This window comes from Pseudochaenichthys georgianus, unplaced genomic scaffold (genome assembly GCF_902827115.2).
Source record: "Pseudochaenichthys georgianus unplaced genomic scaffold, fPseGeo1.2 scaffold_408_arrow_ctg1, whole genome shotgun sequence".
Taxonomy (NCBI): Eukaryota; Metazoa; Chordata; class Actinopteri; order Perciformes; family Channichthyidae; genus Pseudochaenichthys; species Pseudochaenichthys georgianus.
The window spans coordinates 165,828-188,552 of record NW_027262973.1 but is presented as its reverse complement, the minus strand read 5'-3'; the positions used below and the strand labels follow the sequence as shown (position 1 = coordinate 188,552).

At 40.5% G+C, this 22,725-nt stretch overlaps 1 protein-coding gene across 1 annotated transcript; it reads right to left on the bottom strand.

Annotated features, from left to right (window-relative positions):
* Nucleotides 1-5,118: 5,118 nt before the first annotated feature.
* LOC117442296 (uncharacterized) lies at nucleotides 5,119-22,041 on the bottom strand. The gene is made up of 11 exons (XM_071202395.1): nucleotides 21,922-22,041; nucleotides 18,000-18,074; nucleotides 17,315-17,482; nucleotides 16,127-16,315; nucleotides 15,795-15,842; nucleotides 15,165-15,359; nucleotides 14,462-15,043; nucleotides 12,975-13,106; nucleotides 7,883-8,008; nucleotides 7,110-7,146; nucleotides 5,119-5,418 (listed from the first exon to the last, which is right to left on the bottom strand). Exons 1-10 carry the CDS (start codon nucleotides 22,000-22,002, stop codon nucleotides 7,111-7,113), a joined length of 1,632 nt encoding a protein of 543 aa, XP_071058496.1. The 5' UTR covers nucleotides 22,003-22,041; the 3' UTR covers nucleotides 5,119-5,418; nucleotide 7,110.
* Nucleotides 22,042-22,725: the final 684 nt, after the last annotated feature.

Below are 22,725 nucleotides of genomic sequence, written 5' to 3'. Positions count from 1 at the left end.
TTGGGGACAGAGCCTTCTCAGTGGCAGCTTCTAGGCTCTGGAATTCCCCCCCCCCCCCCAAGATCTTCGTGACTCCAATACCTCCTTCACACCAACGCAACTCCGGTTCAAGCTCCGTGCTAGAGCTTTTCAGGTTCAGAACCGGTTCTTCGGTTTAGCTCCGGTTCTTTTCACACCGCCCAGAGTCCGACTGGTAATGCGTCATCGTTTGCGTCATGACGTAACCGTTTGCGTGCCTGCTTCATAAAGCCAAACCGCGCGGATGAAATCAGTTGCATTCATTTCTTATGGCTCTATCTGCAGCTTTTCCGGAGTCATTTCTGTGGTTTAGTTATATTCTTATAAAAAAGTGTACTCGTGTCAATAAAGGTCTTTTTAAAACACAACTGCTTCCGAGGTCGGTCTTATTTCTTAAGGTGGACTGAACCATGAGTGTGGAGTATCTTTCATTTAAATGAACTGTAACCTTCACCCAGGTATGTAACAGCTGTTCTCAAATGAACACGTGAAGTAAAGTTTAATATTTATAGTTTTATAGATTTATAATGAGTTATAATGAGAGGTGATCAACGTGAATGCTCAGGTTCCACCTTAACACGCAGACACGTTGCTTCACCATGCGCAGAAACCTTTATATACAGTCTATGGCAGAAACACTGAAACTCTTGTTAAGTTTCTCCATCGTTGTGTACCAACTGGATAAAACGCGGGCTTCTTGTTGTTGTTCAGGAGATGATCTGTATCTGCCCCCGCCTCGACGTAAGCGGTGCTTTCGGTCTGGCCGGACAATTTTTTGGTGCTTGAAACGAACCGGATTCCGGAGCTAAGAGGCTGCTCCGCTGCGGTGTGAACAGGAAGACCCGGTGCTTTTCAAGCTCCAGCTCTGAACCGGCCCTGAAACACCGTTGGTGTGAATGAGGTATGAGTCCCTCAGTCTTTCAGTCCCGCCTCAAAACACATCTTTTCAACTCCGTCTACCCATAAGCCCCCCCCTCTCAATCAACTTCCTCTTGACTGCCTTTTTATTTATTTTACTATACTTACTTGTTTGCCTGTCCTTGTTTGTCTACCCTCCCTCATACTGTAAAGCGTCTTTGAGTTGTGAAAAGCTCTATATAAAAAAATGCATCATCATATATATATATATATATATGTTGTTGGGGAATAATGTGCTTAGGTATTCAACCTCCGACAGTTCATCGTTTTCTCTCTTCACGGTCTCCTTTCCCCCAGCACAGGTCTACGGCCTTGGGTATTGCTGCTATCTCTCTAAAGGAGGGGCAGCTTGGGCGCATTGTTGTTGCCAGTCTACAGGGCCGTTTCGTCCTATTGGCGGACTATGCAGATGCATAGGGCCCCCGCGGCCACTAGCAGGGTTCATACACTTTTATAGCCACTGGTATAAAGTAACTAAGTTCATAAACTCAACAAGTACTATACTTGGGTACAATTTTGAGATACTTGTACTTTATTTAAGTATTTCAATGTTTTGCTACTTTGTACTTCTACAGTTCAGAGGTACATGGTGTACTTCTACTCCTCTACAGTTCAGAGGTACATGGTGTACTTCTGCTCCACTACAGTTCAGAGGTACATGGTGTACTTCTACTCACTACAGTTCAGAGGTACATAGTGTACTTCTACTCCTCTACAGTTCAGAGGTACATGGTGTACTTCTACTCCTCTACAGTTCAGAGGTACATGGTGTACTTCTACTCCTCTACAGTTCAGAGGTACATGGTGTACTTCTACTCCTCTACAGTTCAGAGGTACATGGTGTACTTCTACTCCACTACAGTTCAGAGGTACATGGTGTACTTCTACTCCTCTACAGTTCAGAGGTACATGGTGTACTTCTACTCCTCTACAGTTCAGAGGTACATGGTGTACTTCTACTCCACTACAGTTCAGAGGTACATGGTGTACTTCTACTCCTCTACAGTTCAGAGGTACATGGTGTACTTCTACTCCTCTACAGTTCAGAGGTACATGGTGTACTTCTGCTCCACTACAGTTCAGAGGTACATGGTGTACTTCTACTCACTACAGTTCAGAGGTACATAGTGTACTTCTACTCCTCTACAGTTCAGAGGTACATGGTGTACTTCTACTCCTCTACAGTTCAGAGGTACATGGTGTACTTCTGCTCCACTACAGTTCAGAGGTACATGGTGTACTTCTACTCACTACAGTTCAGAGGTACATAGTGTACTTCTACTCCTCTACAGTTCAGAGGTACATGGTGTACTTCTACTCCTCTACAGTTCAGAGGTACATGGTGTACTTCTGCTCCACTACAGTTCAGAGGTACATGGTGTACTTCTACTCCTCTACAGTTCAGAGGTACATGGTGTACTTCTGCTCCACTACAGTTCAGAGGTACATGGTGTACTTTTCCTCCACTACAGTTCAGAGGTACATGGTGTACTTTTCCTCCACTGCATGTATTTAACACCTTCAGTTACTTCACAGATGTGGATGAATGATGTGAAATATAATCAAGTGTTGAATCAGACTTTAGTTCCACCTGGAGTAAATCCACCAGCTACCCTGCAGTCTGCAAAGTACTTCAGACTAGCTGCTCCTTCACCAGCTACCCTGCAGTCTACAAAGCCATTCAGACTAGCTGCTCCTTCACCAGCTTTGAGAACACTTTCATGATCAATCATTATAAAACACATCATATATATTATTCTGAAATGGACCAATCTGCACAACGACTACTTTTACTGTCGCTACTTTCACTATATTTTGATGATAATACTTTTGTACTTTTACTTGAGTAACATTTTGAATGCAGGACTTTAACTGTAACAGAGTATTCCTACACTCTGGTACTTCTACTTTTACTCAAGTACGAGATCTGAGTACTTCTACATTTACTCAAGTACAACATCTGAGTACTTTACTTTTATTAAGTACAAGATCTGAGTACTTCCACTTCTACTAAAGTACAAGATCTGAGTACTTCTACTAAAGTACAATATCTGAGTACTTCTACTAAAGTACAATATCTGAGTATTTCTACTAAAGTACAAGATCCGAGTAGTTCTACTTTTACTCAAGTACAAGATCTGAGTACTTCTACCTTTAAGAACAACATCCGAGTACTTCTACTAAAGTACAATATCTGAGTATTTCTACTAAAGTACAAGATCTGAGTACTTCTACTCGAGTACAAGATCTGAGTACTTTTACTTTTCTGAGTACTTCTACTTTAACTCAAGTACAAGACCTGAGTACTTGTACTTTTACTCAAGTACAAGATCTGAGTACTTCTACTTTTAAGAACAACATCCGAGTACTTCTACTAAAGTACAAGATCTGAGTACTTCTACTTTTACTCTAGCACAATATCTATACTTATACCACCTCCGTTTATAGCCTATGAAAAAAACTATTAGAAAACGAAGGCTGAAGCTAACGTTAGCAGATAGTGACAATGTATGCTAGCTAGCTAGCTCAACGATTCCTTAAATGATATTGCGACAGAAAAACTTTTCAGTTCACATCACGCTCTGCCGCTCTGCTCTGAACACCTGAACGGCCCGTTCTAACAGCTGTTCACCAGCGGCTCAGTCTGTGCCACAGTGACTCCGCACAGTTAACGAACTAATGTAGCTGACCGTCATCCCGGAGCAGCAGAGTTCAGCCGACAGGCAGGAAGACTCGAGCACACAGCTCGCACTTCATATATTAAAAAATAACACCATGCGCGTCATGATTGCACATAACAGCTCGCGACCGCAGATTATTTCGGCGATTAGATAAAATGTAAATTATATTTGACGCAACTTTAGTTACATTTCCATGACTTTTCCAAAACTTTGGGAAAAATATTGTTTTCCAAAACTTTTCCAGGGCCTGGAATTTGCATTTTGAAATTCCATGACTTTTCCAGGTTTTCAATGACCGTACGAACCCTGCACTAGGGGGCCCCCAAGCTGAAAGTTCAGGTTCAGCCTCAATATATTTGAGGAGAATTAAAATTACCCATCTATTTATAGACAGCCAAGCCCCCTCCTGTGTTCGGTGAAGCATTATATGCTGACAAATCAAATGTAGGATATAAACACAACAAACTGCAATGATAGCAAAGCTGTGGCTTGTATTTGTGGGTAATAACGTCCAAAACATCGTTGGGCTGTCACCCAATCAGTGACGTCTGAGCAAGATGAAAAATGTCAATTATATATTGTTGGGAAAATGCTGCATCTCTTGCATGTATTGACGAGCCTTATTGTTTACCTTTTTTTAATATCATTTTTTGTAAGTTTCAATTGCTTGGTTTTAGTGAAATTAGCCTGTTTTCCTCTTAAAGTGTAACAGATTGATGCATCTCCACGGATCAGCTTAAAAGGCGACATTCATTGAAGTTCAAAAACTGTAAAAACTAGGGCCCCCAAAAAGCTAGAAACGGCCCTGCCAGTCTGTGACAGAGCACAAGCCGCCATGAAGTAGTTTACTGTTCAGGGACGAAGGCTCCCTGGCGCACATTCTTTCCTACGGACGAGAGCTCTAGTTAGATTCACGGTCCATATGTGTGTCGTCTCACGGATGAAGAATGTTGATTATTACACTCTGAACTAGTTAAAACCTCGAGCTGCAGAAAGAGGTATTCAGAATTGGTTTGGCAGCCGCTGTGTCAGCTCGTGACGCACCACATGTCTCGTCAATTCTCCGGCCGTAACTCCAAATAAACCGTCAGTGTTTGCCATCAGCGCTCCAGCTCTCCTCGTGCCTCTCAGTCCTGTTTCCAATTGCTTCAGAAGTTTCCCCCACATATGTGTAAATCTTATTTTGTAATGTTTATTTAAATATGTTTCTTATTTAATATTTATGTTCTTGGCAAAGTATTTTTCTGAGTTCTCTTTTTTGTTTCCACACCCAGGTATGTAATGTTCCTTTAAACCAGCTGCCTCAGAGGGAAGAGGAAGTGGGATGACGTTTCAGGGTCTCCAAGTGTCACCGTGTACGTCAACGTCTTCCTCAGCGTTTGACTTCTGACTCAGACGAGAGAGGGTCAGAATAAAGTTAAATAACGAGTCTGAAATGTGCACAGCGGGAGGAGAGGATATTATTTTCTGATATTTATAGACTGCAACACAAAGAGGGATATACAGTTGTTCTCCTTTTTAATAACAAAATAGGTCTTCCTCTGAATATGTGCATTTCATTCTTCAACAGGTCGTAAGAGATCCATTCTCAACATAATCAAACAGAAACATCCAAACGTCTCTTAAACTCTCCAAACAAACTGCATGCTGTACTTTCAAAACACTCCAGCATGGAAAAATATAACCAAGAACAAATAAAAGTATCTTTACAATATACAGAATAAATGTACAAGTGCACCTTCAAGGGAGAAAATAAACCGCATTGTCCCGGCTGCAACTCGTTCCAAAATGCTCTCCGTTTCTGAAGCACAGAAATAAAATGAATGTGAAAGATGAACGACTGGATTCCAAGTTTTCAGATTCTGTAATTTAATCAAAGTTACATTTACTTTGTTAAAGAATTTGCTTTATTTCTGTTATAGTTGTGAGTAGGTAATGTCCATTTGTTTAACTGGTTATCAGACACAATGCTAATTTAAATTAAATAAGGATTTCTTCTCCACACTACCTCTTTTAAATCAGCACAGCTCTCCACTTTAAAAATGCAGTTTAAAGTATTTATCATATGTAAATTAGGGTGGTCCTTCGTGCCATGAATTGATTTATTTTAAGCTCCAACCACCGGAATTCATTCTATTAGTCAAGAAAACTCTGCTAATGAATTTTATTTTAATTCCAACAACATTTACCCCTCCCTCATCAACCTGGAAGTTTAGCCTCACGTAGGGTGGTCCTTAAAATTGAAAGTGTGAAAGTCTAAGCTCCAACCCCCAGAATTAATTCTATTAGTCAAGAAGACTCTCCGAGTGAATGTTTTCCTCAATCTGACAACATGTATCCCTCCCTCATCGACCTGAGGCCTGTACTACGAAGCAGGATTTTCGCTTAGCGGCTAACTTCAGAGAAAACTGGGTTTCCGGTCCTACGAAGCTGGTTCTCTTCTTAGCGGGCTAGATCTCCATGGTAACTTGAGCTCAACTCAGTGAAAGCACTGCCTGCTGACCAATCAGAGCTCAGTGAGCGGAGTTTAAAGCGATCAAGTCATATTACAGGAGAAAGGAAATACAGAAAAGCTGCCGTTGCAGGAAAGACAGCCGGCAAAAATCACCGACTGTGTGAACGTGAACATGAATAGAATATCACCTCCATCTTCAGAGCAATCTGACTATTATAACATTAGCGTTAAGAAAGCTTACTTAAATATCTGCCACAACATCAGTAACCGGATCAGAGTACATTAAGTACAGTCCGCGGCATATCACTTCATAATGTATCATATCTCTCCTTATCTGAGTCAGCTGAGCCGTATCTGGGTTAGGGTTACGGTTATCAAGTGTTTAAGTCATGGATGTTTAAAGTTTAACTTCTTCATGTCTAATATTATAGTTGGCTTTTCATTCAGGAAGTATGACGCTGCGCTGTCAGTGCGCTTCTCCATGTCTGTGATTGGTCGAATGCTCCTAATACCACCCCTTTCATGTGAACGCGCACCTAACTAGATAGGACACGGCTGGCTTGAGCGATCCACTTGATAACCCGCGTCGTAGTACCGTTTGGCGCGCATGTTTTGGATTAGGCCAACCGGCTAACTCAAACATATCCAGGTTAGGTTGAACCGGCTTCGTAGGACAGGCCTCTGGGCTGGGCTGCCACTGAGGCTACACTTCAAGGTTGATGAGGGAGGGCTACATGTTGTCAGATTGAGGACAATCTAAAACAAGACTGAGACAGAAAAAACAAGGGAATCTAAACTGGCTGAAACACATTCTGTAATATTTTTCTATTAAAAATGACTTACTAATGATTTTTCAATTATCAAAATATTTGGTGAATATCTTTCTGTTGAACCTATACGTTGATAATGGTTGCCGCTGTGTTTGATAACACTTCTGAATGCTCCTATGAGTTATATTTGATATGAACCCCATTGACCTTTCTATGAATGAACCGTGTCCACTCGGGTGAGCAAAGAGTCGACCTGTGTGTTCTTACCTCAGTCCGTGGAGTTGGAGTTGAACGCCTGCTGAGCCTGAACACACAAAGACACATCAGTTCAGATTCCTTCGGGTAACGCATCCAACAACTATTTACACGACTACATGGTGCCAAATAATAAATTTAGGAGTTCTTGGAAGCTCTGTCAAAATGTAAATCAAATCCAGTGAAACATCATACTTCATATCTTAAAACTTTTTCAAGATTCAAAGGCTTTCATTTCATATGCTCATAAGCTACGGTGTAGAAATGGCAGTGAAAATATCCTGACCTGAGCTCCTGCAACGAGTTATAATAAAATACAAATACAAAAATACTGCAAGAAGTCGATATACACGTAAATAGAATATGATATATACAAGAACAGAACGTAAAATGTATTAATTAAATATTACACATTAAGACGAAATTAAATACGGTTTATCACGGTGATAACTATTTAGATAAATAAGTAAATTGCAAGATGACAAACAGATGAATGTTTATCGACAGGGTGTGTGCAGGAATCCTGAAGTCAAATGTAAAACCTTTTAAGACCCTTTCCACGCATTTTAAGACCTCATCGCCACTTGGAGTTGTAACCGGTTACCTTGGCGACACACTTCACCTCACATTGACTATACACAGTATTGATTGTCCTTCCTCCTTATCTTCCAACCAAATGGTTATCCCTAAAATGTTATCTTCCTAAAGTTATTTTTAACTTTACAGAGATGTCAGGAGTCAGCTGTTTTTGTGCATTTGAAGAGGACTTAAATCGCGCCACTGACCATGTAGCTGCCGGTGTGGAAGCCGCACATGTACCACAGCATCAACATGTTGGAGGAGGCGTCAGCGCCCGCAGAGCTGCCAAAGGCCCAGAGAGGGGGAGGAGAAGGGATGAAGGACACCGAGTCCTGGAGACGGAGAGAAGAGTCAGACAGAGAGGTGGGAAGTAGTGGAGTACAAATACTTCGTTACTGTACATCTTTCTGGTATCAGTACTTTACTCCACCACTTGTTTTTCTGACCACTTTCTACTTCTTACATGTTGAACTCAAATACCTGTACTTTCTACTTCTCACATTTTGAACACAAGTACCTGTACTTTCTACTTCTTACATTTTGAACACAAGTACCTGTACTTTCTACTTCTTACATGTTGAACACAAATACCTGTACTTTCTACTTCTTCCATGTTGAACACAAATACCTGTACTTTCTACTTCTTACATGTTGAACACAAGTACCTGTACTTTCTACTTCTTACATGTTGAACTCAAATACCTGTACTTTCTACTTCTTACATTTTGAACACAAGTACCTGTACTTTCTACTTCTTACATGTTGAACACAAATACCTGTACTTTCTACATGTTGAACACAAGTACCTGTACTTTCTACTTCTTACATGTTGAACCCAAATACCTGTACTTTCTACTTCTTACATGTTGAACACAAATACCTGTACTTTCTACTTCTTACATGTTGAACCCAAATACCTGTACTTTCTACTTCTTACATTTTGAACACAAGTACCTGTCCTTTCTACTTCTCACATGTTGAACTCAAATACCTGTACTTTCTACTTCTTACATGTTGAACACAAATACCTGTACTTTCTACTTCTTACATGTTGAACACAAATACCTGTACTTTCTACTTCTTACATGTTGAACACAAATACCTGTACTTTCTACTTCTTACATGTTGAACCCAAATACCTGTACTTTCTACTTCTTACATGTTGAACTCAAATACCTGTACTTTCTACTTCTTACATGTTGAACTCAAATACCTGTACTTTCTACTTCTTACATGTTGAACCCAAATACCTGTACTTTCTACTTCTACTTCTTACATGTTGAACACAAATACCTGTACTTTCTACTTCTTACATGTTGAACTCAAATACCTGTACTTTCTACTTCTCACATGTTGAACACAAATACCTGTACTTTCTACTTCTCACATGTTGAACACAAATACCTGTACTTTCTACTTCTCACATGTTGAACACAAATACCTGTACTTTCTGCTTCTCACATGTTGAACTCAAATACCTGTACTTTCTACTTCTTACATGTTGAACTCAAATACCTGTACTTTCTACTTCTCACATGTTGAACCCAAATACCTGTACTTTCTACTTCTTACATGTTGAACACAAATACCTGTACTTTCTACTTCTTACATGTTGAACCCAAATACCTGTACTTTCTACTTCTTACATGTTGAACACAAATACCTGTACTTTCTACTTCTTACATGTTGAACCCAAATACCTGTACTTTCTACTTCTTACATTTTGAACACAAGTACCTGTCCTTTCTACTTCTCACATGTTGAACTCAAATACCTGTACTTTCTACTTCTTACATGTTGAACACAAATACCTGTACTTTCTACTTCTTACATGTTGAACACAAATACCTGTACTTTCTACTTCTTACATGTTGAACACAAATACCTGTACTTTCTACTTCTTACATGTTGAACCCAAATACCTGTACTTTCTACTTCTTACATGTTGAACTCAAATACCTGTACTTTCTACTTCTTACATGTTGAACTCAAATACCTGTACTTTCTACTTCTTACATGTTGAACTCAAATACCTGTACTTTCTACTTCTTACATGTTGAACCCAAATACCTGTACTTTCTACTTCTTACATTTTGAACACAAGTACCTGTACTTTCTACTTCTTACATATTGAACACAAATACCTGTACTTTCTACTTCTTACATGTTGAACCCAAATACCTGTACTTTCTACTTCTTACATGTTGAACACAAGTACCTGTACTTTCTACTTCTTACATGTTGAACTCAAATACCTGTACTTTCTACTTCTTACATGTTGAACTCAAATACCTGTACTTCTTACATGTTGAACTCAAATACCTGTACTTTCTACATGTTGAACTCAAATACCTGTACTTTCTACATGTTGAACTCAAATACCTGTACTTTCTACTTCTTACATGTTGAACCCAAATACCTGTACTTTCTACTTCTACTTCTTAAATGTTGAACACAAATACCTGTACTTTCTACTTCTTACATGTTGAACTCAAATACCTGTACTTTCTACTTCTTACATGTTGAACTCAAATACCTGTACTTTCTACTTCTTACATGTTGAACCCAAATACCTGTACTTTCTACTTCTTACATGTTGAACTCAAATACCTGTACTTTCTACTTCTTACATGTTGAACCCAAATACCTGTACTTTCTACTTCTTACATTTTGAACACAAGTACCTGTACTTTCTACTTCTTACATGTTGAACTCAAATACCTGTACTTTCTACTTCTTACATGTTGAACCCAAATACCTGTACTTTCTACTTCTTACATGTTGAACACAAATACCTGTACTTTCTACTTCTTACATGTTGAACACAAATACCTGTACTTTCTACTTACATGTTGAACCCAAATACCTGTACTTTCTACTTCTTACATTTTGAACACAAGTACCTGTACTTTCTACTTCTTACATGTTGAACTCAAATACCTGTACTTTCTACTTCTTACATGTTGAACTCAAATACCTGTACTTTCTACTTCTTACATGTTGAACACAAATACCTGTACTTTCTACTTATTACATGTTGAACTCAAATACCTGTACTTTCTACTTCTTACATGTTGAACCCAAATACCTGTACTTTCTACTTCTTACATGTTGAACTCAAATACCTGTACTTTCTACTTCTTACATTTTGAACACAAGTACCTGTACTTTCTACTTCTTACATGTTGAACTCAAATACCTGTACTTTCTACTTCTTACATGTTGAACACAAATACCTGTACTTTCTACTTCTTACATGTTGAACACAAATACCTGTCCTTTCTACTTCTTACATGTTGAACCCAAATACCTGTACTTTCTACTTCTTACATGTTGAACACTAATACCTGTACTTTCTACTTCTCACATGTTGAACACAAATACCTGTACTTTCTACTTCTCACAGGTTGAACACAAATACCTGTACTTTCTACTTCTCACATGTTGAACACAAATACCTGTACTTTCTACTTCTCACATGTTGAACACAAAAACCTGTACTTTCTACTTCTTACATGTTGAACACAAATACCTGTACTTTCTACTTCTCACATGTTGAACTCAAATACCTGTACTTTCTACTTCTCACATGTTGAACACAAAAACCTGTACTTTCTACTTCTTACATGTTGAACACTAATACCTGTACTTTCTACTTCTCACATGTTGAACTCAAATACCTGTACTTTCTACTTCTTACATGTTGAACTCAAATACCTGTACTTTCTACTTCTCACATTTTGAACACAAATACCTGTACTTTCTACTTCTCACATGTTGAACTCAAATACCTGTACTTTCTACTTCTCACATGTTGAACCCAAATACCTGTACTTTCTACTTCTTAAATGTTGAACCCAAATACCTGTACTTTCTACTTCTTACATGTTGAACTCAAATACCTGAACTTTCTACTTCTCTCATGTTGAACTCAAATACCTGTACTTTCTACTTCTTACATGTTGAACACAAATACCTGTACTTTCTACTTCTTACATGTTGAACTCAAATACCTGTACTTTCTACTTCTTACATGTTGAACTCAAATACCTGTACTTTCTACTTCTCACATTTTGAACACAAATACCTGTACTTTCTACTTCTTAAATGTTGAACCCAAATACCTGTACTTTCTACTTCTTACATGTTGAACTCAAATACCTGAACTTTCTACTTCTCTCATGTTGAACTCAAATACCTGTACTTTCTACTTCTTACATGTTGAACACAAATACCTGTACTTTCTACTTCTTAAATGTTGAACCCAAATACCTGTACTTTCTACTTCTTACATGTTGAACTCAAATACCTGAACTTTCTACTTCTCTCATGTTGAACTCAAATACCTGTACTTTCTACTTCTCACATGTTGAACTCAAATACCTGTACTTTCTACTTCTCACATGTTGAACCCAAATACCTGTACTTTCTACTTCTTAAATGTTGAACCCAAATACCTGTACTTTCTACTTCTTACATGTTGAACTCAAATACCTGTACTTTCTACTTCTTACATGTTGAACTCAAATACCTGTACTTTCTACTTCTTACATGTTGAACTCAAATACCTGAACTTTCTACTTCTCTCATGTTGAACTCAAATACCTGTACTTTCTACTTCTTACATGTTGAACACAAATACCTGTACTTTCTACTTCTTACATGTTGAACTCAAATACCTGTACTTTCTACTTCTTACATGTTGAACTCAAATACCTGTACTTTCTACTTCTTACATGTTGAACACAAATACCTGTACTTTCTACTTCTTACATGTTGAACTCAAATACCTGTACTTTCTACTTCTTACATGTTGAACTCAAATACCTGTACTTTCTACTTCTCTCATTTCCCAAACAGCTGGTTCCTTTAGTCTGAATGTGTGTTGGTGCGTGATCATTATTCTTTAGAGTCACTGCGTGCCTATTGGTTGGAACACGATCCGTGTATCCATCACTTCCTGGTCTTCTCTAAAGAAGAGGGACCAATGGAAACGTTGTCATGTTGCCGTTGGTCACCATGGAAACATTCATTAGCTAACAATGACATTATTGTTCTATTAATATAAAGGGAGGTCAGGTACTCTTTAAAGCAGCTGCTCGCTATGGGTACTTTCTACTGAAGTACACTTCAAAGCCTCTTTACTTTGGTAGAAGTACCGACTAAACTTCTTTACTCGAGTATTTTTAAAAACACAAGTATCTGTACTTCTACTTGAGTAAAGGATGTGTGTACTTTTGCCATCTGTGTCAGACACCGAGGAATATTAGTTATTAATAAATAAGATGTTAGTTGTACCCCGGAGCCAGGAGGTGGAGGAGCAAAGGGAGGGAAGAAAGAGAACATGTTGGGCGGTGTCTGAGTTTCGTCGTTCTGCTTCTCTTCGGATTCCTTCTCCACTTTACTCTGATGAGTATTACTGGCTTTCAGCTGCAGACACACAACAACAACAACATTAATACAACCAGCTGTGGCAACAAAACACCTGCAGGTCTGAAAGGTGGAATCGTATTTGCTGCATTTAATTATACATGTTCTTAAAGGTGCCATGTCCTGCTTTTCCGGTTATCACCCGTCCCCTTGTGTTATGAAGGTGTTTCTGCATGTAAACGGTCTGCAGTCACAAACCCTCAAAGTGCACCCTGTAGCGAGTAAAGCTCTAACAGAGAAGACCTGTCTGCTGCCCCAGAACGCCTCGTTGGACATTTCTATTTTTCCATTGTTTACTTCCTGAGTATGGTGACGTGACGATACCGAGGTGCAAATGGACCAATCCGTGGAGCTCCTCACACACTCACTCACTCAGCCTTATCTTTTCTCAGGCTGTGAGTATATGGCGAACAGCCAGGCTACGAGAGTGTGTGTGTGTGTGTGTGTGTGTGTGTGTGTGTGCTCAGGCTGAGTTCTGCGGTGTCTCGCAGACCCCACGCAGCAACCAGGAAACGACACCAGTAGTAGAGCTCACACTGTCCCCTCCTCACACTGTCCCCTCCTCACACTGTCCCCTCCTCACAGCCGCGCAACGTCCCGCCAACACGGCCCCGAGACCCCACGCAGCATTCTCATCTCTTTGTCCTTACTGGTGTCGTTTCCTGGTTGCTAACAAACGCCATGGTAACACATAATCACTGATGTTCTGCTGTAACGGTGGTGGACTCATCAGAACAGAGTGGGCGAGCTGACCAATCAGAGCACAGTGGGCTCACAGGGGGGGGGGGGGGGCAGGAGCTCCAACAAGGAGGACAGAGAGGGAATTCACAGACTACACAGAGATGCTGTGTGAAACCAATGTGAGTCTGGAACATTGCACGTGCTACTTTAAAGCAGATGTGTGTCTTGGCGTAAAGAAGTGGAATTCTTTGCGAATGATTTAAAGGGCTGTCAGGAATGCTTTATGTTTAAGAAAATGTATAAAGAAAGCACGAATTTGACTTTTGATTGTGTTCTGGTTTTATAAGCAACTGTGACTGAAAGAATATTGTGGTTTCATTTTTAGTTTTAAGAAGGAGCAGGTAAAATAAGATGTTCTTCTCCGTGCTTCTTTCCACCATGCGTTATAACATTTTTTTTAAACCAGTATAAGGGTACATGTTTTGTAAAGGGTACATTGTGTTGTCCAGCATATGTCTCTGGCTGACGTGGCTGCAACTCTTTTTTAATGAATGCAACACCAACAGTTGACCAGCAGGTGGGACTAGAACATTAAAAAGGCCCATACACTCAGAACCAGCTCATGTTCTTGGTTTAGTTCCCCCCCCCCCCCCCCCCCTCTGATGGCTACTCACCCAGGAGAAGTACTGCTGCTGCTCCTGCTCTCTCCCCCCTGACCTCCTCTCTCTCCCTGCTCTCTCCCCCTGGTTCCCCTCTCTCCCTGCTCTCTCTCCCTGGTTCTCCTCTCTCCCTGCTCTCTCCCCCTGGTTCCCCTCTCTCCCTGCTCTCTCTCCCTGGTTCTCCTCTCTCCCTGCTCTCTCCCCCTGGTTCTCCTCTCTCCCTGCTATCTCCCCCTGGTTCTCCTCTCTCCCTGCTCTCTCCCCCTGGTTCTCCTCTCTCCCTGCTCTCTCCCCCTGGTTCTCCTCTCTCCCTGCTCTCTCCCCCTGGTTCTCCTCTCTCCCTGCTCTCTCCCCCTGGTTCCTCTCTCTCCCTGCTCTCTCCTCTCTGCTCCCTGCTCTCTCCTCTCTCCCTGCTCTCTCCCCCTGGTTGCTCTCTCTCCCTGCTCTCTCCCCCTGGTTCTCCTCTCTCCCTGCTCTCTCCCCCTGGTTCTCCTCTCTCCCTGCTCTCCCCCCCTGGTTCTCCTCTCTCCTCCTCCTCTTCCAGTCCACGTTGGTTTTGCTGCCGCTGGTGGTTGCACTCGGCTTCCAGTTGCTGCCCTGCAGGACCAAACAAAACACCTTAAATCTGTAAAAGAAAAACTGTAATTGTTTGCTGCCAAATGTCAATAAAAAATATATTACAAAAAATAAAATATGTTTGTTGACACACAATGTTCACCTTGGCTGCGGCGCCAATGCTGTTGCCGTGCAGCGCGCCGAGGCTCAGCAAGGCGCTCACTTCCTGTTCCTCCTCGTTCTCATAGCCGTTGAAGCGAACGCAGCAGCGCTCACCTTTGACCCAAAGGACCAGAGCCGGGTAGAACATACCGTCCTCCGAGTAAACGGCCCGACATCGAGAGCCAGGTTTCCAGTCCTGTAAAGAGACGGCAACACGGTGGATACAGATTAAACTATTTTTTATATTACGGCTCAAATGTGTTTAGATAGATAGATATTATTAATCCCAAATTGTGAAAGTAGAGTGGAGACGTGTCTTAAAATCTATACTGCCATACAACCTATAAAAAGGTATCTTAACATGTAATATGAATTAATAAAAGATTGTAAAATATTCAGTTATTAAATGGGTTTGTTAAAAGGTCAAGTACCAATCAAATAAACTCTTAATGCCACCATGAGCCGACTATATTGTTTTCAATTAAGGCTCAAATGTGTCTTTGCTGCCGAGGAAATGTTGCCGTTAGAAAATATTAAACTATGTAAAATAACCTTAAATAGAACAGAGAGAAAATCCCTAATATGTCCCAGGCTTGATTGGAAAATAGAAAATGCTAGCTTTCATACGCACCACAGCTTTCGACTGGATCCAATGGTCTTCTTCTTCCAATGGAGGTTTCTGGCGTCATAATTAAGATAAGTTTGAGTTGCAGCAGCATGAAAAGACATGGCGTTGTCCAATACAAATGTAAAGAATTAAACATTTCAAAATGTAAACATCTCAATAGAAATAAAATAGCATTAAACATACATGTTGACATTACAAGTGTACAGTAACAAGTTGTGAGAAGTTCAGTAACGGTGATATTTGTCATGTGTTTAAGAGGTTTTAAGGGTGAAAACAAAGTTATACACATTATCCATGGAGGAATGGCTTTCATTCTATTTGGATAAACTTGTTACCTGACAATGTTGTATCGGTGTTTGAGGAGCATCGTCGGGCGCTTTGAGCTCGCTCAGTGCCAAGTCCTTATAGTTGCCGTAGTCGTTGAAGCGAACTCTGCAGCGTTCTCCGTCCAGAGAAACCACGATGGCCGGGTACACCGTCCTGTCCTCCGACCACTCTGCCCGACACGCAGCGCCAAGCGCCCACTGACACACAGTGAGCTCTTTAGTTATCGATCATCAGTTCATCTCAGGGTGCTTCCTAGTTATACTAAATGGCAAGAAAATATCTAACCAGGGCTTTTCCTAGGAGAATATAGTATGAGGGCAATACTGGGGCGCTGATATAAGATATATAAATTCTCGCGAGAACATGACACCCGTAAACAAGATGGCGCTGCAGATGTAAACAATAACAGAGCTCCGTAAAAACAAAGCCGTCTCTGTGGTCTGACAGTCGATTTCACACGATTTTCATATTTTGCGAGTATTTATACCGCATTTGACGACCAGAAATATAGTCTTTGTTGGCATCACTTTAACATTTTACGGAGAAAATCTGCATTTTGGTATGAGGGTGCACGTCGAAACTAAGAGGGCGCCTGTAGTGGAGAGTTAAGGATACTTTAAGTGTTGACACTAGTTTTGTGTCCATCACTAGGTTCACCCGGTGTGTCGGCCAGAGCACCCCAAAGATCCAGAACAGAGGAGCTGAGATGAGGCTTGACTTCTTTAGGCCGACATACAGATATGTGTGTGTGGTTTTTCCTTCATTGACGCAAACAATACGAAACACTTAAGACGGCACTGCACAACTTTGTATGATAACTGCAAATATATAACACTAACTTTTCTACCCCCTGTTACCCGGTTTAGACAAAACCCTGCATACCAGATATATTTAGGTGATGCCCATAAAAAAACATATGAGGTGAGGACTTGTATAATAGAACGTTTTAAGTTATTTTAAGTTGTAATGGCACTGGTATAAAAATGATGTAGTTTTAATTAGTTGGGGACATTATAAAACTTCCAAAATACATGCAAAATTAAAAAGCAAAACATATGCTTAGTGAGGCACAAGGGTTACATTAATAACATTTCCAAAGTTCCGTAATAAAAAAATAATCGTACAATATTCTATACTTAGAAACATTTGACTTCAGTTCAGTTATATAACAAATTGTTCTTTAAACCAGTCATTACCTTTGTCTCTGTGCTGGAGGGTTCGGCTGCAGGCGGATCGACCGTTGGCTGTCCCTCTGGAGGACTTTGCTTCTCTTCGTCCTGCTGTCTGTCGTCTTCATCATCATCATCCGGTTTCTCTCTGCTCTCCGTCTCCTCTGAGGCGGCAGATGCTGCCGGTTTAACACCCTGGGCCCAACAATCACACAAAGTGTCAGCAAGTCCTTCATTAATCTCTTGTATTTTCAGCAACATTTCAACTGATTTGTTAACAGTGTTGTTTTCGACAATTGGAAATATTTAATGACCAACATTTTGAAAGGAGAGTGGGTGGGGGACTGTTTCACTAGATTCTCAAATACTTAATGTACTTATTTCCTTCAAGTATTGGTGTTTTTTTAGGTATTAAAATGGCTAGAATAATGGATTTTGGTTAACACAACTTTATGTGTAAAGCATTTTTCCCACTGTTCTGGGACTAATAAAGGATTTCTGATTTGTAAGCTTCAGAACAAAGTGCTATACAGAGAAATAAATAAATACATAAATACAAAAACCATACAGCTCAGCTTACAAACCATAAATTAAGTAAAAATAAAAATAAAAAATAAAATACTATCTCTGTTGTAGGTTGACCATTGAAGCTACAAAAGTTCCCCTCACCATTTCTGACCTATTTTATTAAAATGTAAAACTTTAAACGAACCTGTGAAATTTCGAAATTGTTTTCAAAAGCTTCTACGAGAGACGCTTCCTCTTCAATGGCCGCCATGACGCCCTCCTGCAAAAAGAAAGGTTTTAAAGAGTGAGCTAGTGACGTCACCTGTAGCTAGGTAAAGTATATTTTTTTTTAAATAGCCGAACTGCCCGTTTAATGACCAGCCGGCAGAATAGAGTGGTGCAGTGACGCGTCCTAAAACCCGGAAGTTAGTTAGCATTTTACCACTTCCGGTTCTTTCGACAAAAAAGCAATTCAGTTTCTCCAGAGGGTTTTGGAAAATATCTGGAAATAAGGTCTGAGGTTGAGACACATTGAAGAGACGGATCACGTTTTGTTCTACGACATTAAATCCATCAGCAGTGACCCCACTGGTGATTTCTGAAGAGTTGACGTGTCTGAGAAACGATGGTTGTTACCAAGTGGCTGAATAGTAGGGATGAGATCGATTAATCGAATATTCAAAATTATTCAGGTATTCGAATATGAGTTATGAATATTTTTTCTTTTTTGGGAGGGGTGCCTAAGTTGATTACTGTTACGACCCGCCTCCCTACTCAATAGTAGTGGCTCGTGAGGCAGTCCGCAACATAAAACAAAAGTACACAACACATAGGCACTAAACGGTGATCATACATGTATTGCCATAATCATAAAAACATACACTGGAGGACAGGTAAACAAACAAAAAGACGGAGGGGACTTGGGCCAACCACACCACGGGCCGTAGGATCCAGAGCCTTCCTCCGCTACCCAAAATCACACATAACCTAACGGGAGAAATAAAGCCGCGAAAACCTAACGCTAACACGTCCTCCAGAAAACACAACAAAAAGGCAAAAGAGCTCTGCCACAGCAGAGACATCCGGAGTAGTGATCGGCCCCCTCCTTCCCCTTCAGTCTCCTCTTTTATGTTCGGCTGATTGGCAACTGGGAACACCTGGGGAAGGCGGAGCCAGCTGTACCTGCACAGCAGAGAGAGCAAAGAGGACAACAAAAGGGGGGGGGGAGTACGTAACAATTACATATCAAATGGAATAATTGAATGTACACGACAGTGCCATAGCCAAGTGTGTTAGGTCTAAAGGTGTGTTTTGCTCCGCTCACCGGTCCTTCACAGCGGGCAGAGCTGCAGCTGATCTCTCTCTCGCGTCCGGTTAGACTTCACTCGCGTTTATGTCCAAATCCATCAGATCTAGCTAGTTCTAGCCAATGATATGGCTGCTGCCCCTCCCTACACGCAGATCACGCAGACTCAAACCTCATCTTATGCCCAAATTCCAGCTGAGAGGGTATTTTCTACAGCTGGCCTGATTGTGAATCGTCTCCGCACCCGCCTCTCCCCTGAGTAGACATGCTCATATTCTTAAAGAAGAATGAGTATTGAGTAGCTGCATTCTGTGCATAGGCCCCGTTACAGGTTGTTGATCTCTGTTGTAATAGGGTTACGTTACCCTGACCGGTTATGTTGTTCGTGTTTGATCCCTCTTTAAGTTAAAAACCAAGTTATGTTTTAAGCATGAAAGCTGTAGGCCAGGGGTGCCCAACCAGTCGATCGCGGGGAGATTCCCAGTCGATCGCGAGATGTGTCTAAAAATAGAACAACAATATTCTGTTTTATCGTTAATGTCCTATAACATAATCTTCCCGTGCCAGAATAATGCACTTGAACGCACCAAAGCTTTGTGATTGGCCGGCGTGACCCCATGTGTGGGGGCGTGGCTGGTGGGCAGTGGGCACCATTTCGCTGACATTGTCCGTGTCAACAGGAGTGACAGTCCGCACACACACAAGACCGCAATTATGGCAGAAGCAAAAGAGCCCAAAATATATAATTTTCACTCCGAGTGGGAGGATGATTATTTTTGTATCCATTCTAATTCAAAGTCCATCTGTCTCATCTGCAATGCGAGCGTGGCTTTATCGAAGAAGGGTCATTTAGGAGCGGCATTTCAAAACAGTGCACAAACGATACGAGACGGAATTCCATCCTAATTCTGCCCTACGCTCCAAAAGGGGAGGGGCCTGAGAGGACAGCTAAAGGGGAGGGGCCTGAGAGGACAGCTAAATGCACAGCAGTCCATTTTCACCAGGCCCAACAACAAGAGCAAGGCTGCTACCAGAGCATCTTATCGTGTTAGTCACGTTCTTGCGAAACACATGAAGTATTTCAAAGACGGCGAAGTTGTGAAAGAAGCATTCCTGGAGGCTGCGACGTGCTTTTTGGGGACAGTGAAAAATAACAGTAGCATTTAAACAGGTTTTTGATATAATAAAAACTCAAGTTAGATACCGTTATTAATCAGCTATAAGTTTTAGTTTGTTTGAATTTATTCATTATAATTATTGTACAAAATGGTATAAGAATACAAACTTAAATTGATTATAGTCTATTATCAATTCAGGTTAAGAAACTAGTGTTCCTTGCATCCTATTTTAAAAGGCATTTCTTTTTATACTCGACTAAAATGCAACAAAAAAAGGGTTTGATTTTATTAATTTTGCCTTTTTTATTGCACTTTGGCAGCAGATTCCTGAGTAGCTTCAGATCTCAGTTGTCTTATTAGTAAGCCTAATTTATACTTTTGTAGCAACACTATTTTTATATGATGGCAAAGAAAGGGTTCAGAGTCTTTTCTTTGTCCCTGTGTCACATGTGGCAGCACTGTTCAATGTTTCTTGAAAACATTACCCACTGTATTGTGACGTGTGAATACACTCCAACTCTGTATCAACAACACTGTTGTGTAACTTCAGTTAAATACTTGTATGTGTGTAGATTAGAAAGAGGTACAATAAAGGATCTGCAGTATTTTATGGAGTATTAATCGTACAAAGGTCAGTTTTATACAAGTAGAAGTGTGTATTTACCTGGTAGTAGGCTGTCAGTAATGGCTACGCCTCTCTATTTGGACTGGTAGATCTCGGCAGACTGGCAACTTTAAAAGTAGCTCTCGGTTCAAAAAAGGTTGGGCACCCCTGCTGTAGGCCTATAGCTGTCAACTGTTCAAACTGTGATCACCAGTTCAATACATTTGACACATTCGACTTGGTTTATATACTTATTTGAACATGCATTTATTTATCAAATAAAAACATTTTTTACAGGATATGTACATTTTGGTTAACCGTTTTTGTGGGGGTCGAATATATTCCCATCCCTACTGAATAGGACTACAGAAGTTGTCGAGGCCGTTATACGTCATTACGCCGAACACGTAAACACTCCCGCTAAATTCGTTTTTTCCCGTGTTCTGCTTTAAAGCAAGTACCTGCCTCCTGCAAACTGTTAAAACAAACGCTTCAATTTGTACCATTTTTAATCTGTATGTTTGCATATGGATCTTAAATTGGCGTGACGTTGAAGTCGTGCGACCCTGCTGTAGTTCGATCAGCATAACGTTAGCATTTAGCTTCTGGAGATTAGATTTAACATTAGAAAATTATAAAAGTAGGGTAGACATGTGGAGATTATCCGACTGAACAAAACGTGATCCATCTCTTAAATGTGTGTCAACCACAGACCTTATTTCCAGCTATTTTCCAAAATCCTATGGAGAAATTGCATTGCGTTTTGTCGAGGGAACCGGAGGGAACCCATGCGCAGTTTACTTCAGGGTTTTAGGACGCGTCACTGCACCACCCTTGCATTTCTCACAACTAAATATGCTCTCCAGTATTTGGTTAATTTACAATGAGCAAAACCGGTCATAACATATGATAATGTAAAATGTGGCCTTCAAATTTGAAAAAATAATTTAAAAAAAGTTTCCAATTTCCAAAATGTTTGAAATTAGCCAAACGGCTTTTCAATTAGCCATGAACTACTGTAGCTAACTAGCTACTTCGCTACCGTAATCTTTCGGTTTTTTAAGTCATTGAAGACAACATTATATGAATAAAGACGTACCGGTTCCACGGGTCGGCTGAGAACGGGGATTTCTGCCGGTTCAGCCATTGCTGTCATCACTTGAATGATAAATAGTTTCATACAGGTATCATTTTTAACCGCGACACACCTGCGTCTGCGTCAAATTGACCAGATTAGAGGAGACGGCTTCCGGTCATACCTTTCAAAATAAGGGTCGATTTGTGGAAAATGTACCCCTTGGATTTTAGAACAACAAACTACCTTAGAATTTGTGGGGGGTTGCTCATGAGCACCACAGCATGGCAGGAGGTGAACTGGGACCTCTCCAAGTACCAGTTCACACTCCACATTTAGGTCTGGTCGGGGACTTTAACCGGCGACCCCACAGCTCACAGTCCAAGCCCCATACTGACTGAGCCACTGCCGGAGTAAATTCACAAGCTACTCTGCAGTATACAAAGTCAAGTAAACCTTTACAGGCTTTTAAAAACACAATAATGCATCTATAACTATAATCCAAAACGTGTCATATATATTATTCTGAAATGGGCAAATTTGTATTATGAGTACTTTTTGGTACTTTAATATTTATTTGTATCGCACCTTTCATACAATCATTGCAGTCCAAAGTGCTTCACAGTAGACAATTGACATCTCTTAAAATAGTCACAGAAAACTGATATCACACAGAATACAGTTACCAGCAAAAGTCATTCAAGATAAACATAAAAAGACCATAATAGACATAGAACAAAAAAGAAAGTATATAGCTGACAATACTTTTGTACTTTTACTTGAGTAACATTTTGAATGCAGGATTCTAACTTGTAATAGAGTATTCCT

Bases quoted from the DNA above. Each gene is read 5' to 3' on its own strand.
- LOC117442296 (XM_071202395.1), bottom strand. From the start codon at position 22,002: ATGAAACTATTTATCATTCAAGTGATGACAGCAATGGCTGAACCGGCA. The intron at 15,843-16,126 runs GTAACAAGTTTA...TTATGACGCCAG, and splicing joins CACCGATACAACATTGTCAG to AAACCTCCATTGGAAGAAGA. The intron at 7,147-7,882 runs GTCAGTGGCGCG...TTGTGTGTTCAG, and splicing joins TCCACACCGGCAGCTACATG to GCTCAGCAGGCGTTCAACTC.